This window comes from Leucopleurus acutus (assembly GCF_964270905.1).
Source record: "Leucopleurus acutus genome assembly, chromosome: 9".
NCBI lineage: Eukaryota > Metazoa > Chordata > Mammalia > Artiodactyla > Delphinidae > Leucopleurus > Leucopleurus acutus.
Genome location: NC_139144.1, coordinates 103,752,002 through 103,768,732, shown reverse-complemented (window position 1 = coordinate 103,768,732; position 16,731 = coordinate 103,752,002). Strand labels below are relative to the sequence as shown.

Here is a 16,731-nt window from a genome sequence, read left to right as displayed (position 1 = left end):
TATAACTGATTCACTTTGTTATAAAGCAGAAACTAACACACCATTGTAAAGCAATTATACTCCAATAAAGATGTTTAAAAAAATGTATGAAACTTCTTAATTAAGATACATCTTTTGTTTTAGGATGCAAAAAGTTTTTGTAAGCTACCAACTTTTTTTTTTTTTTTTTTTTTTTTTTGCGGGCCTCTCACTGTTGTGGCCTCTCCCATTGCGGAGCGCAGGCTCAGCGGCCATGGCTCACGGTCCCAGCCGCTCCGCGGCATGTGGGATCTTCCCGGACCAGAGCACGAACCCGTGTCCCCTGCATCGGCAGGCAGACTCTCAACCACTGCGCCACCAGGGAAGCCCCCAACTATTTTTAAATAAAGATTGGAATAAATAGTTTTAGTACATAAATTCTAAGAAAATTGTCTTCATTATATTTTTCATCTAAAAGGCTTGAGTTAATTTTAAGGTATAATGAGACATATAACAGCGTGGAACCTCTGGAACAGCCTCATTGACATCGCTGCCCCACTCATCACTGTGGGGAAAGTTACTTAATCTCTCTGAATCTTCCTTTTCATCAAAACTAAAATGAGGGTAGTAAGAATCCACACTTCACAGAATTGTGTAGTGAGGTTGGGACACAAAAAACAGGGCTTTAGTAAATGTTTTTGATGAGGAAGACACTGCCATTACTCTTCTTCCCTGGAAGAGAAAATTGTTAAGCACTTAAAAATAATGTTAGTTCCAAATGCTTCTCATTTGATGCTTAGTACTTCCTTTTCACAGGTTCCCCTTTATGGGCCAGTCCGTGACTGGAACACAGACTGGTGATGGCCAGACTCTCCTTCCACAGGCAGTTACTCAGGTACCGCTGCTTGTAACTAGTCACTTAAGAATGCACGTTTTCCTGTGTCTCTCGCTATTCTTTATGGTGAGGCCTCTTCCAAAAAATAGTAGAAGTCCTAGAACACAGCCAGGATGTACCAGTATTATCAGCTCAGCAGAAATAAAGACATTTTATTATTTTTTAAGGGAAAGGCAAAGTTTAAAAATTGACAATTTCTGAAAAGGATCTACATTTTTAAGGGTAGAAGGTCACTTGGAGGGAAGCCAAATGCTTAGGGTTTGGGGGTTTGCTTTTATTTACTTTCAACCCCACAGAGATATTTTCATGTCCTGCATTTTAGAATTCATTCATTACATTTAAATGTAAAACTGCTATAAAATGTAGAAAATAATGATTATAATCATTTTATTTAGATACAGATAGTCATGTTCTACAGTTTATTCCTTGGAATAATTTAGTTTTTGAAATATTTACTGTTCACAATAATCAGCTTTAAAAAGTGTAAATATTTAGTGTCAAGCAATATCCAGGAAAGTAGAACTGCTCATTTCATATTGTGTTTTCTTCTTTTTTTTTTCAAGTATCTGCCAGGGTGGGGGGAGGAAAGAGAGAAGCTGCCTATTTTCTTTATGTCTTTCTGGCACTTTCTTCTTCACCCTGCCGGTTAACGCTTCAGGTTTATTATGCTGATAATTGTATTCTTTTGATTAAAAAAGAGAGACCATCTGACACAATGGAAAGCATAGGCTTCATAGCTGAGTTTTAAAATAATCTGAGTTCCACTATGAGTTTATTGTGCAACTTTGGGCAAATTTTTTAACTTCTGTTTCCTGATCTGTTAAATGTTACACCACCTGCTTTGCAGTATTATATGGTTTACATGTAGTGTATTCTGGGTGCTGGTATCATTTTTAGACATTACCTTATATACAGCTCATACCTAACAGAATTTGTGACAACTCAGTAAAGGCCTTTTCAAAGTTAATTCTGTTTATCAGGCTGTTGCCAGGGAATTGTGAGATGATAACTATTTGGTCTCCCTGGAAGATATAAGACATTTAATGAGAAAATAAGAGTAACATTTTTAATTAGTATATATTTGTTTTATTATTTGTGTCTGTTAGAGATACTGGTTTTTGTTCATAAATAACTTTGTGTTGTGGAGTGGAATTCAGTAAATCTGGAACCCATGTTTCAGTCTTAGTTGCAGAAGAAACCAGGTAGATTTCATCAAAAAGTGGGGTTTACATGGATCTTTAGCTAAGTATAATACTAACACTATTTGATTTGCCCTACTATTATGTTTCTGATGAATAACCCCTTCAAACATATTTGTTTTTCAACTGAAATCTAGCAAATATAGCAGTTCAGAGATAGTTTAAAATGTTCAGAAATTAGGTTGTCACCACAAAATTCATTCTACTTTTTATAAAAATGAAAGTTTTAAAGATGTCATAAGAAGTTAAAGTTCTTTTCCCTTTCCATTTCTTTTTTTCTATTTCATTTTTTAAACGTTTTTTTTTCCCCTTGAACTGAAATGTGGAATAAACCTATTTGTAAATTTTACTTATTTTAGGATGGCAGTATAACACATCAGATTTCTAGGCCTAATCCTCCAAATTTTGGTCCAGGCTTTGTCAGTAAGTATAAATCTAATTAGTTACCTGTTCTCTGGGGATTGCTTGTTTGCACTGTATTCGTGTTCTTTTAAAATCTTGGAGTTAGTTTAGGTATGTTATTTTAAGCCGAAGTGCCCTGTCTTCTATTAAACATCACTGCCCTATTCGGCATCTTTTCCTCAAGGCATGTATTTCATTCCTTTTTTTCTGTGCATGAATAATTATGGTTAGAGATAAATATTTTAATACAGAAAGATCATCTTCCCCGTTCTCTTCAGCGTTGCTGCTATTTTTTGTATATAGATTGGGCACTTTACAATCTGTAGAATTAAACCACTTCTTTTCTAACGACTGTCTGCCTAAGTGACAAGGACACTAAATGGGAACAACAAAGGGAGATAAGCTGGGTTAGCAGCATGGTGTGAAGTCAGGGCTGCAGGCTGCCATTGACCCTTTCTAGTTACTTTCAGGGGTCCCAAGGTGGTTCAGGATAGCGTTTAAAGTTCTCCCCAAACTGAACCTTTCTGAAATCTTCAGACTGTTTAGCTAACTTTTTTTTCACCATTATTTTTCATTTTGCTCACCTCTGCTCTCCTGGTTCCAGAAACCAGAAAGGCTTTCCTTGCGGTAGGTCTCATTCTACCAGAAGCAGAACTTCTGAAATCTTGTGAAAAAGCCTGTTCTGAAAAACGCCCTTCAAATTTGGTAGACTAGATTTCAAGTTCATACATGTACTGGAACTTCTGGGTTTAAGAACAAACCCAAAGTCTGACCTTTTGAAATTACCCCTGCACTAATTATTATAATTTGCATACATATTCGCATTAAAAACAAGTAAACAACTGTAACCAACTGGCTTTTTCTGGCTTTATTGTGCCCATTGGCTTTGGTTGGATTCTTATTGTATGACAATATTCTGTTATCATTGATGTAATTTTTCAGCTAATGTCCTTCTTGGAATTGTATTTATTTATTTCTTTGTCTTAAAGTGAGTCAAAAAGGTATATTCTGAATTTCACAACCATAAGGTGACTTTTTTTTTTTTTTTGAACTTGGCATCAGTGAAGTAAAGTGCCCTTAAAGAATTAAGAAGGAATATTGCTACAAGATGAAGAGATACAACTATTTGGGGAGATATTGATGACAGTCATACAAGTAGAGAAGATTTTACTTGATTAATGGCTTATTTATAGACATATAAATGACGAAATTCATAAAAATTACCAATGTTTTTAACTTACGGATTTCCTCTATAAAACAGACTTCATTTTGGTCCTTTCTAAAGCTTTCTAGGTTCCCTCCCTCATAGTTTAGGACATACTTTCACCATTTAGAAATAGGGGAAACCCATAAACTTAGGGAAATTAGCATGGGAAATGATACCTAATCCATGCTCTGGACCTTAATAGGTTATGTCTTACTTTGTCTCTTCAAAATCTGTAAAGTTGAATTAATCAAATACAAATATAGTTCAATATATAGTTTGGCTTATGGGTTAGAGAATTTGATAGTTTAGTAGATAAATAGTGTTCCATTAGATAAGTCTTTTGCTTTTCAAAGATTGGGTTTATAATATTTATAAGTATGAAGTTAGCCTGTGTCCTAAGAACATGCATTCTTTGGTTTTCTTATATATTTTTCTAAAACCTTATACTTTATATAGTTATTTACTATTATGTTTTCAAAATATCTATTACAAGGTCATGATGAAAATGTTTCCTTACAAAATGGATTTGTGTAACTTATATTGGACTCTTTAGAAAATTAACACAGGTGAATTTTAATTTTTTTCCTCAGATGATTCACAACGTAAACAGTATGAAGAATGGCTTCAGGAGACCCAACAGCTTCTTCAGATGCAGCAGAAATATCTTGAAGAACAAATCGGTGCACACAGGAAATCCAAAAAGGCCCTTTCAGCTAAACAACGTACCGCCAAGAAAGCTGGGCGTGAGTTTCCAGAAGAGGATGCAGAGCAGCTCAAGCACGTCACTGAACAGCAAAGCATGGTTCAGAAGCAGCTAGAACAGGTAACAAATAGGTTTGCAAAATAGAAGCAGTTGTTAATGCATAGAATGTTTTGGTCTGTCATTGATTAATTGTAAAGGATTTCGATTGGTGTTAAATGGCACACAGAAGTGCACTGTCAAAGTGACAGCTCTGAGACCTCTTACTAACTGAAGAAATAACCCCTGTCCTTGCCCCAGAGTCGTGGTCACACAGCACGTACTTTGAGTAAGCGCCACTGATGAGATAAGTTCTCATAATCCTGACCTAGAAGAACTGTTTTCATGCTGGTATAGCTAATACAGCTGGGGAAATTCAGTTACGTTCCCTGTTCTGAGAAATCGCTGTGCAGAGTCTTAGCTTTCCTGAGGACAGCTCATGGGGAGATCCTAGGCTTTCTACTTGGAGTTGACCTTTGCTTTGCCATGTCCTTTGGTTCCTTAGTTTCTAATGGAATTTCAGATAGAGCATTTGAATCATTCTGGTGGGGTTTTTCTTGTTTTTTTTCCCCCATAGTATGTTTTTATTAGTATTCCTTCTCAATATCATTTTGGTCTTAAAGTACATTGGTGTATCTTATGTAAAGGACTCATTCCTGAAAAATAAGATCATTTTGCTGTTACCTTCCATTATGAGCCTGATGTTTCTGAAAATGCACCTGCTGAAATATCAGTTATACTCAAGAAGTAAAATTTTAAATTTTTATTTAGTGTTCAAAATGTGTTAAGTGGCCACTCCTAGGTACTCAATGAATTAAAAACTTAGGTTCACACACAAACCTGTACACAAATATTGACTGCATCTCTAACACACTCACCAAAAACTGGGAACCCCTGGACTGTCCTTCAGTATCTTGACTGTGGTGATGGCCACACTAATCTCTACCCATGTTAAAGTTCATAGAATTGTACACCAAAAAAGGTCAATCTTGCTTTTGATTGTCAATTTAAATCTTACTCCCAATGTTAATAGTGGAAAGGGAGGAATTCAGAGCAGATTGAATCAGTAAAAATCACAGAAGTGCTTTCTGTGTAGTGAACACAGTTACATGCCCCGTCTTACCTGACGTTCTCTATAACCTTATGAACAAGGTAGTATTATCACCATGGTACACATGAGGAGTCTGCTGAGTCATTGTTGGAGGTAGGTGGCATAACTGATCATTGGAGTAGGGATTTCAACTGTGGCGTTTTATCTCCAAGCTATAGCTACCACAATAATGTCCCAGCAATAAGCTGATTACAGTATGATTTCCGTTGTTTAAAACCAGGACTATTCCGGAATGAGACATGTCCTTTCTCTTTAAATTTACTTTCTGGGGCTGTGTTTATTTCAAGTAAAAATGCTTTTAAGGATTTCTTTATAACTTATTTTTAGCCTTTTTATTGCCTTCTGGTATTTTTATATAAATTTTTTATGACGAGGGCCTAGCTTTTTTGCATATCCATGGATCAAATCCTATTTAGAAGGTAATACTATACTTGGAAAATAGGACACATCATCTGCTACGACATAGTTGCCAGCAGTCCAGTGTAATCTTATTAAGACAAGCAATTCATGACAACGTTTTTAAGAGAATTTTAAAATGTCACGGCAAAGGCGTGGATCACCGCATTCTGTATTCCAGTTAGTGTTCTGGTGCTTTATGTATGTTCATACTCATTCGCCAGTCCGATGGTAATTCCTCAGTTCTAGGTAGTAAGCCAGTCACGAAAAAGAAGAAAAGAAGTAGGAGTTGCCACAGCTACAGGAAAAGAGACCAGGACCATTATGTGCAGAGAATATGCTAGTCTGCCTGGGAAACTGTTGAAAATAAGTTGAAAACCTATCAGAACTGGCTCAGTGTACTAGTACAGTATACAAAAATTGAGTGCTTTTGGAGGGTATGTACATCATCTTGCACCACTTTCTCCCAGCTCCCTAAGTGAGCTGGTGTGTCCTTAGGACATAGGTTGTGTCTTCATTGAGATTGGTCTGTAGCGTCTGCCCATGGGGGTACAAAGACTTTTGGGGATTAATTAACTGACATAAGTCAGTCATTATATTAGGAGCCTCTTAGGAACTGTTCAAAACATTACCTCAGAGCTTTTACATATTTTAGAAATTATAATTTGAATACGTTACCCGTTAAATTCAAGGAGTTTTATTACCAATCTAGTCTTTTTAACCTGGAGGGGAGGGTGTGGTATATGTACAGGTAATTCATCTTGTCTTAACATGTTGTACACTTTTGTATACTTAAGAAATGAAATCTTAACACGTTTAAATGGTTAAAGTTTGAGTTAAATCTCACGGTTAGTCTAACCTTATATATTAATGTAACTTATAAAGAAGTTAACAATTAGCTGATTCCTGTGTAGCCCTTTGTTTATTGTTTTATTTTTATATGTAGCTTAGTTTATGACTCAGAGAAAGATTTTCTTAAATATTTATTTCAGAAAAATGTTTTTCAAATTTGTTTTTGGTATTTCATATTTAGAAACATGCTATTATTGAAAAGCTTGGCAGTTTTAGTTGATCAGTCCTTCCTTTCTTTTTTTTTTTCCCCTTGGTGATTTCTGCCATTGCCTAAGCAAGATACTTTTGCCTCTGCCTGATCTAACTGCGTTCTCTATAACCTCCACCATAATCGTCAGCCAGTGTTTTTATTTGATACCCGTAGCACATATAAACGAGTAAGATTTAATTTTGCTTTTCCAGATTCGTAAACAACAGAAAGAGCATGCCGAGTTGATTGAAGATTACCGGATCAAGCAGCAGCAGCAGCAGCAGCAGTGCGCTATGGCCCCGCCCGCCGTGATGCCAGGTGTCCAGCCCCCGCTGCCCCTGGTGCCAGGTGCCGCCCCGCCCCCCATGAGCCAACCCAGCTTCCCCCTGGCGCCACTGCAGCTACAGCACCAGCAGCACACCGCGGTCATTCCCGGCCACACGAGCCCTGCGGGAACGCCCAGTTTGCCCAGTTTCCCTGGGTGGCAGCCTCCCGGTGCTCCTTCCCGCCCCGCCCTCAACCCTCCTAGGATTCAGCCTCCAGTGGCCCAGTTACCAATAAAAACTTGCCCCCCAGCCCCAGGGGCAGTGTCAAATGCAAATCCACAGAGTGGACCGCCACCACGGGTGGAATTCGATGACAATAACCCCTTTAGTGAAAGTTTTCAAGAACGGGAACGTAAGGAACGTTTACGAGAACAGCAGGAGAGACAACGAATCCAGCTCATGCAAGAAGTAGACAGACAGAGAGCTTTGCAGCAGAGGATGGAAATGGAGCAGCACGGCATGATGGGCTCAGAGCTAAGCAGCAGGACACCTGTGTCCCAGATTCCATTCTACACTTCCGACCTGCCTTGTGATTTTGCGCAACCCCCAAGACCCCTTCAGCAGCCTCCGCAGCCGCAGCAGCAGGCGGGGCCGGTTTTACAGCAGCAGAACCTACAGCAAGGGTCTATTAATTCACCGCCCACCCCGAATTTCATGCAAACCAGTGAGCGAAGGCACATGGGACCTCCCTCGTTTGTTCCTGACTCACCGTCAATTCCTGGTGGAAGCCCAAATTTCCATTCTGTGAAGCCGGTACATGGAGGTGTTCCTGGGGCCAGCTTCCAGCTGTCCCCGGTGAGGCCTCCTTTTACACCCGCTTTACCTGCGGCACCTCCAGTGGCTAATAGCAGTCTCCCCTGTGGCCAAGACCCGGCTGTAAGCCGTGGACAGAGTTACCCAGGATCAGCCCCGTCTCTCATTCAGCTGTATTCTGACATAATCCCGGAAGAGAAAGGGAAAAAGAAGAGAACAAGAAAGAAGAAGAAAGACGACGATGCGGAATCTACCAAGGCACCTTCTACTCCCCATTCGGATGTAACTGCTCCACCAACCCCGGGTGTCTCGGAAGCTGCCTCTGCTCCCGCAGTGAACACACCCGGCGAGCTCCCTCAGCAAGGAGAACCCGAGGCGGCGGAACCGGGCAGCCTATCACCTCCTGACCCGGCAGCGGGCCCGCTGCGCACAGAGCCAGAGAACGAACTGCCCAGTGGTGACTTCGCACGAGGGACCCCAGGTCAGCAGACCTGTGCGAGTTCAGAGGTGGATAAGCGCCCCATCGACGTGCCTGCCCCCACTGGGGAGATGAAACTGGAGTCAGCTGAGCCGGAGCAGCGCCCGGGACCAGATGCGCCTGAACTGGAGGAGCGCCCTGGGGATCGGGCCAAAGAAAGGGCTGTGGCCGGCGCTGCCTGCCCGGGGCAGAGTCCTCCCCGACCTGCCGGTGCTCCTGCTGCCAAAGGAGATTCAGGCAATGAGCTTCTGAAGCACCTGCTGAAAAATAAAAAGGCATCTTCCCTTTTAAATCAAAAACCGGAAGGGAGTTTTTGTTCAGAAGACGACGGTACGAAGGATAACAAACTGGTTGAGAGGCAGAACCCAGCCGACGTGGTAAGTGTGGCTCAGGAGAACAACTTGCTTTTTTCCCCTTTTATTTTAAATTATGGTTACAACAGATTAGTGCCAACTGCTGTATTGATTTCAACGCTATCTTTTATAACCTTTTTACTCTGGAGTAAAAAACCGCAGACCTCATGTTTTGGTTTATACCTATAAACTATATCAAGTAATAATTTGTTTACTGTATCTTTCAAAAATCAGAGAGCTGTAGGGTCATGCGTTTCATACGTAACATATTCCTGTCAGCTGATTATCACCACATTGAGTTGATCTAACTAAAACAAAGAAGTAAACATCTACATGTCCTAACTGCAAATAGAGTGCAGTTTCCATTAACCTCTTTGAAATATAGAAAATAGCTCACGCACCCTGTTAATACCCTTGGGGACTCTCAGGAATAACCCATATTGGGAATCTATTCTGCTGCAAAGTATTAATACTTTATAGAAACACAGTTTTACAGGTAGATGCTATTTTATCTTTGTGGTTTTCCATGTGTCGATATTTTGCCCTTTTTAAGTTTTTAAGTGTTAGTTTTTTTTTGTTTGTTTGTTTGTTTTTGCTGCGTTGGGTCTTCGCCGCTGCACGCGGGCTTTCTCTAGTTGCAGCGAGCGGGGGCCACTCTTCGTTGCAGTGCGCGGGCCTCTCCTGTTGCGGAGCACGGGCTCTAGGCGCACAGGCTTCAGTAGTTGTGGCATGCGGGCTCAGTAGTTGTGGTGCGCGGGCTTAGTTGCTCTGCAGCACGTGGGATCTTCTAGGACCAGGGATTGAACCCGTGTCCCCTGCATTGGCAGGCACACTGTGCCACCAGGGAAGTCCCCTTTTTAAGTTATAGAACATTGGATTTGCTTTTGTTTTTTCATTTGATGAAGAACTTTGTTGTAAATATACCTTTACAAGATTCGATCCCCTGCATTTCAGTGAACTTCCTTGACATATTTCCCAAACTGGAGTTTTCTAGGTTGTAGGAATTGGTTAACTTGTTTTATCTTTCAAATGCTACACTACCTTGGCTATTGTGTTCATAAAGCTTTCCCTATAGTGCTTCTCAAATTAGATTTTAAATTTTTCATTTTTTTAATTGAATGAGGTGGAGTGCTATATTTAGTTGTCCAAATTTGCGGTTTTAAGATTGTTAGTGAAGCCATTTGTTTAGCAAGTATTGGCTTACTCTTGGTTTTCTCTTATTTGTCTGATTCGGTAGAGGTTGAGTGGTAACCCCATAGAGTCATGTAATTTTTGTAAATTTTGGTGGTGGTAACTTTTTCAGTCATATTTGTCATCAGCAAATAGGCCTGATCTCTAGCTACTTTGTCCATTGCATCCTCTGCCCCTAGGAATACCAGGCTACTTGCAGTCCCTGAGTGTCCTTCTGATTTTACCCTTCCATACATGGCCATATGCTGCTGTTTCTGCCCTTGTTTTTTTTTACATCTGGCCAATATCTGTATCTTTTAAGTCTCAGTTCTGGAATCGTCTTCCCCAGATACCTTACTCAGCTCAGCCAGTCTCAAATAAGTGGATGCCCGTGTACTTACATAGCAGTTTCTCTAGTACCACTGAGCATAGACGGCTCCTTGAAGGGTGTAGACGGCGTTCTGAGCACCTTTCTGTCTCTATGCCTTTTCTATCTCTACCACATAGTTGGTACTCGGTGGAGTGAAGTTAGGTCCTAATACTAGTGATTATATATAAAAAAATATTTATATTGGGTGTTATGATAGAAAAAGGGATGAGATCAATTAGTATATGTATAAATGTTGGGACTATGTCACATGTTCTCATATCCATCTGGGAGGGCAGCAAGGGGCGGAGGCCCTGGATTACTAGGGGTGATGCCTTCTTAACCACATTCTAGGGGTTAAAACTGTGCTCAGCGCTTGCCCTGAGGTACGGCAGGCACAATTATTATTCCCATTTTACAGATGATGAAATTCATTTACTTTCTAGTCACACTTAAGGCAGAATTGTTGTGGCAGTAGCTGGACAGGCCCAGTTTGTCCTCCGTGCTGAGGACATGTGTTTTCTCACACATAAGCTGGCATTAGTTGTAGTGTAGGGGTAAAGCCTTGGGAGGCTTTGAGAGCTCACATCACTCAGCTTGCGTCAAATCCATGTTCCGTCTCTTTCCAGCGTGCAGCCTGGGCAGGTCAGGCTTTCTGAGCTTCAGTTTCCTCATCTGTAAAACAGGATTAATAATGCTCCCTGTTACTGGGTTGCCACAGGGATTAAAGGAATTAGGGTACACCTTGTGCTTGTGATATTAATAAAAGGTGGTGCATACCCATGACTACCAATGACGTATCTAGGAATCTGGCAAGAGGAACGTAAAATTCTAATGTGCAAAGGTGTGACCACATGAATAGCTAATGAATGACTTTATCTTTACTAATAGATAAAAATGAGAGAAAACACCCGAAATCCACTAGTGTAGTTACTGACTGGATTATTGTTTCTGTATATATCTGAATATACAGATTTTTTGCAGCCATTAAAATTTGTTACGTATGAAAGTTTAATGTCACGGGGAACAAACCACGTCAAGTTTAAAAGGCAACCACCAGAATAAAAGAATACTGAGTGTGATTCATTGTGTGTTTAGCAAAATACATGTAGGCATAGATAAAATATCGAAAACAAATACATTAAAATGTGAACTATTCCTGTCTCGGGCAAACTTTTGGATGATTTTTAATCTTTTGTGTTCTTCTGTACTTAAAAGTATTCTTTGAACTGTAGTAATAGCTGCTTTTTAGGGAAGTTGTGAGGATTGGAGAAGTCTGTTCAGCACTTACAGTGCCTGACCCTGCTGCACACCTCATAAGCGGTTGCATTGTTCTTCTCTTACAAGCCGGTAAGAAGTGCTTGGGCCTTGCTCTGTGCTACTCACACTGCAGTCCTTGAGGACTGGCGGCATCGGCCTTACCTGGGAGCTTTTCAGGAAGCAGGATATTGTGCCCCCAGCACAGGTGTACCAGTCAGAAGGTGCTTTTTAACAAGATCGCGGGTGATTCGCATTCATATGGACATGAGAGGCACAGCTCTAGGCCAGGGTTCTGTGAACTTTAATGTATCAGAATCACCTGGAGGGCTTGTTAAAGGTTTGGATTCAGTAGGTCTGGGGTGGGACCAGAGAATGTGCATTTTAACCATCCTAGGTGGTGCTCATTCTGCCGCTCTGGGGACCACCCTTTGAGAACCATCGATCTAGCCCTGGGATGGGCACTGTGTTCCTGCTTCCATATCCCCTCTTTTTTGTATGAGCCAGGAATGGTTTTTACACTTTTTAATGGTTGAAGAAAATCTGAAACAGAGTAGTGTTTCACAACATGTGAAAATTATATGAAATTCAAGGTTCAGTGTCCATGAATTTAAAACATCTTATTAGACCATAGCCTAGCTCATTAGTTTATGAATTGTCTGTGGTTGATTTTGCAGTACCAGGGCAGAGAGTTGGGTAGCTGTATTTACTCTTTGGCCTTTTACAGAACAGTTTTGCGATCCATGCTCTAAGTCATTTAGATATATATAAATGGAAACTATGATCTGCAAACCCTCAAAGAGTCAATGCAGAACACATTAAAATAAGTTTAAGCAACTATAGTTGCCTATAGCAAAGTACAGCTGTCAAGTTTAGAAATAATGGCCCCTAAAAATAGTCCCATATTTTTAAGTATTGATAGTACTACCCTTAAAAACCTCTCTAAGGACTGGTTTGTTCTTAGCCATAGAGACAAAAGCAAAGAGTAGGCTTATTTGTTATCATATAGGTCTTCTTTCATTGACTTTAAGTATGTAGCAGTTATTATTCAGTCAGATGTATGACCATGAACTAATTTGAATGAACAATGTTGTTTGTTTTTACTGATCTCTGAGGCTAGCTGTTCCTCTCAACTGAGATGCATAGGCTGTGAAACTTTTCTGGAGCTTAGCAATGGTGCCCGCATACCTTGTATTTCACCCATTCCTAAGGGGAGCCCAAATAAGGCCCCAAGAGCACCATGCAGAGACCACCACAGCCATCTAGCTAAGAGCACCCCTTCCTCCACAGTTGCCAGTGGGCAGGAATAAGGAGCTCCGGGCTGTCACTGGCACAAGTATGGGCAGGCCTGAGGAGTAATGCTTCCTGTGAAAGGGAGAAGAGCCGCACTTAAGAGTTCTGCTCTCTCCTCAAGCTTTGCAGCTTACTGATTTCCATACTTGAGATGCTGTTTTCAGAAAACAGGCCATCTGGTGCCACCCATTTTCCCTCCGTCACTTCGGGCACCCACGCTAGGAACATTGTGTCTTAGGATGGGACTGGACGAGCAGGAGCTGGAATTCAAGCGTGTGGATAGTTCACTTAATTTCTTAACCTTTCCAATTACATTAGCAAACTTTGGGGGCTCAAGTGCAAGGTGGTTTTGGATGTGGCAACAGCCAGTTGCCAAAAACAGATGGAGGAAGTGAAACCAAGAAACAGCGAAGCAAAAGGACTCAGAGGACCGGAGAGAAGGCAGCACCTCGGTCGAAGAAAAGGAAAAAGGAGGAAGAGGAGAAACAACCGATGTTCTCTACCACCGACACCTTTACCCACCTGAAGCAGGTGAGTCTTTTGGAGCAGCCCCTTTAAAAATTCAAGGAAGTGAGACATCAGAAGCTTTTTCAACCCTGTTAAAGTGAAACTTTCCCAGAAGTAGAGAGTTAAGGGGTAAAAGACATCTCAACAAGCAACCTAATAGGTTTCCTGTGTGCAAGCAAACTTGCACCTTATCCTACTGGCACCCCAGAATTTTAGTAAAATAGATGGATTGGTTGGCGCTGGTCAAGATTTACTTATATTCAAAGGGAGCAGCCTCAGCACCAGGAAAAATTCCGTCCACGTTACTTGTGACTCTGGATGCAAAGAAACACAGGCATTGGTCTCTCCCCCTAGTAGAGTGCATTCTTACACCTTTGTGGCTGTTACAGAAGGTGGGAGACAGCTGCTGAAGAGTGCCGTTGGGGGCACCTAGCCTCAGTTCAGCCCTGATTCTTGCTGAGCGAAGATAGGAAGGTGTTTTTCTTGTTAGAAGCCTGGCAGCATCCCTTTAAGACAGTTGAGAATAAGGCTCGTTTTTAAGTATATCTCAGAGATTCCGTAGTCTCTCACTTATCCCAGCATTTTGATACTTGAAGTTTTTAAGTCTTATTTTCCTCAAGCCTTATTTGACTAAGTTGCCTTGGGTCTTAGAAAAATTGAGAGACACTTGTTTTGTTTATCGTGTACATTACTCTTAAATGTGTTTTTCAATAGCAGCTCTCTCTGCTCCCTCTAATGGAACCAGTCATTGGAGTGAACTTTGCCCACTTTCTTCCTTACGGCAGTGGCCAGTTTAATAGTGGGAATCGACTTCTAGGAACTTTTGGCAGTGCTACCCTTGAAGGGGTTTCGGATTACTATTCTCAGTTGATCTACAAGGTATGTTTCTTTGCCAAGGTGTTACCTTGCTTCCTCTTTGGATGCCATATCAGAATTGGTAGAGCTTGTCTTGTTTTTCCATCTAGTTTACATCTATCTAATCTTCCAAGTTCCATTTAAACTCTAGTTCAACTAAAAGGTTAAAATTTTACCAGGTAAAGTGTTTCCAGTATGAACATTTGAAATGTTTGTATAGGTCAGAATACAAATTGTGAAAAACATCCATTGTATATTTCTGCGGTAGGAAAACACGTATTTTCCTATAATCTTTATTAACTCTTAAGATGACTCCAAATTCAAAGTAAATAGAGTAAAAAATGTAGTTAGGAATTTACCCTGAAAAATACAATGAAAAAACCTAAAAACTTATTTTGTCTAATAATTTAGGTACTAATTGCACCTGTGCATTAGTTCTTAGGCTACAAAAATAATATCAAACTGAACCAAGTTTATCTTTTGGTAATATTTTTTTAACAAAGTTTTATGATAGGCTCATTAGATACTCTTTACTTCACATCTGACTTGTGTTAAGTGATCTTTTTTGCAAAAGTATTTGAGAGTATCATCATTTTTTCTGAGGGCTTCTCTTCTTTAGTATTAAAATCATTCTCTTGTGACATTCCATTTATTATCGTTGTTGGCTTTTCTCTTCAGTTAGAACCTCTCCCAAGTCTTGTAAATGCCTTCTCTTCTGATGCAAGCTGTTCTCCACGCAACTTCATCATCTTCAGAAATCCTAGATCTTTGCAAGATTTGTAATTTTGCCTTGCACTTGATTTGCATGGAATGATTGGTAGATTCCAACAGTCCCTGAGAGACTAGTCAATGAATCAATGACAAATTGGTGACAGATGTTAAGCAGGGAGAAATGTTTAGGGGGAAAACCACATTTGTTAAGGTTCAGTCCATTTAGTCGTTATTGCTACTCCTTTTGCTTCTTTTTGAGATTTTAGACAATCCAGATTCTAATATCTAAGATACAAGCTGCAGTTATGCATTAGGATCTTAAATTCTCAAGTTTTTGATAGAACTGGGGCATATCTTAATTTAATAAAGGAGTTTTTTGAGAACTCTCTACAATTTATTGGTCGAATTTTAAAGCTGTCCTTCACTGGCTTTAACAGTGAAACTTGAAAAGAGTTGTATAGAATCAAATCAGGCACAGTATAAATTTGCTTCTTAATTTCAAAGCTAAGTACTCAAGCTGGGGAAAGTGAGCCAGTGGGTGGTTATGTCCAGAGGATGATGGGTATTTGTTCCACTGAAATGCCTCCTGGCCTGTACATTTCTTTTTCTTCTTGGTGTGCATTTTAGGAATGAAGGTGCCTCTGATTACATTTCTGTACCTTGCCTCCCTGTGCTGAAAATTCACAGAACTAAGTTTTAGCAAGGTCGTGGCATATTTGCTCAGTAGCATATAATTTAAAATTTTTTGGTCTCCTGCAGCAGAATAATTTAAGTAATCCTCCAACACCCCCTGCCTCTCTTCCTCCTACACCACCTCCTATGGCTTGTCCGAAGATGGCAAATGGTTTTGCAACAACTGAAGAACTTGCTGGAAAAGCTGGAGTATTAGTGAGCCATGAAGGTAGGATGCCAAGCTTCCAAGTCTTGTACCTTTGAGGAGTTTGCCGGCTGTGCGTGGTGAAATGGCGGTCGGATTGTAAAGTTTACCCGTTACCAGTTTTGACTGATTGATGGTTTTGTGTTTTTGCTCTTCCAGTTACCAAAAGCCTAGGACCTAAACCATTTCACCTGCCGTTCAGACCACACGATGACTTGTTGGCCAGAGCGATTGCTCAAGGCCCAAAGACAGTGGACGTTCCTGCTTCACTCCCAACACCGCCTCATAATAACCAGGAGGAATTAAGGTAGAAGTTCCTTTTTCTCAAGTATTTTTTTAGTTATTTCATTTATTTAAAAACGTATTATGTGTTTGTATATAGCATAATGTCTGTAGGAAAAGCATGTAAAAACACTTAAAAGGTGAAATTTGGTGAATAATTCTCTTCGGAATTTAAAGTTTATAAAACATTCTTACTATTAAAAAGAATTCACTTGTGCACTTTAGAAATCTCATATGATATAGGAGGTTCAACAAGTAATAATAATCTAATAGACGTTAAGGCATTGGGACTCTCCATGCAAAATATTTCAAAGATCATTGCCCTTTATAAGCTGTTAGTATGATTTACTGTGTTTATTGATGTTTGCAGATGTCAGAATAAAAGAGTAGCAGTCACAGAGCAGAGCATGCTTTTGTGGAAGAGAATTTAAGGGCTGTCCTGTCCACAGTTTGTAACTCCTTTGTGTCAGTTCTTTAGCCCCAGGATTCTGATGAGGGAAAGTCAGCTTCTCCTAGTAGATGGTCACAACCCAGCCAGTTAGATCCAGGGGAG

General features: G+C 40.3%; 1 protein-coding gene across 10 annotated transcripts in view; it reads left to right on the top strand.

Annotated features, from left to right (window-relative positions):
* KMT2C (lysine methyltransferase 2C) overlaps positions 1-16,731 on the top strand; it is a 293,955-nt gene that overhangs the window by 259,977 nt on the left and 17,247 nt on the right. For 7 of the 10 annotated variants that reach the window (XM_082846696.1, XM_082846698.1, XM_082846705.1 and 4 more), the window contains 8 exons: positions 775-853; positions 2,412-2,475; positions 4,252-4,484; positions 7,162-8,883; positions 13,265-13,477; positions 14,168-14,332; positions 15,779-15,920; positions 16,056-16,203. In XM_082846696.1, coding sequence (XP_082702822.1) covers positions 775-853; positions 2,412-2,475; positions 4,252-4,484; positions 7,162-8,883; positions 13,265-13,477; positions 14,168-14,332; positions 15,779-15,920; positions 16,056-16,203 — 2,766 coding nt within the window. The remainder of the gene's footprint in view (positions 1-774; positions 854-2,411; positions 2,476-4,251; positions 4,485-7,161; positions 8,884-13,264; positions 13,478-14,167; positions 14,333-15,778; positions 15,921-16,055; positions 16,204-16,731) is intronic. The other 3 variants (XM_082846701.1, XM_082846704.1, XM_082846700.1) reach the window with 3 other exon arrangements.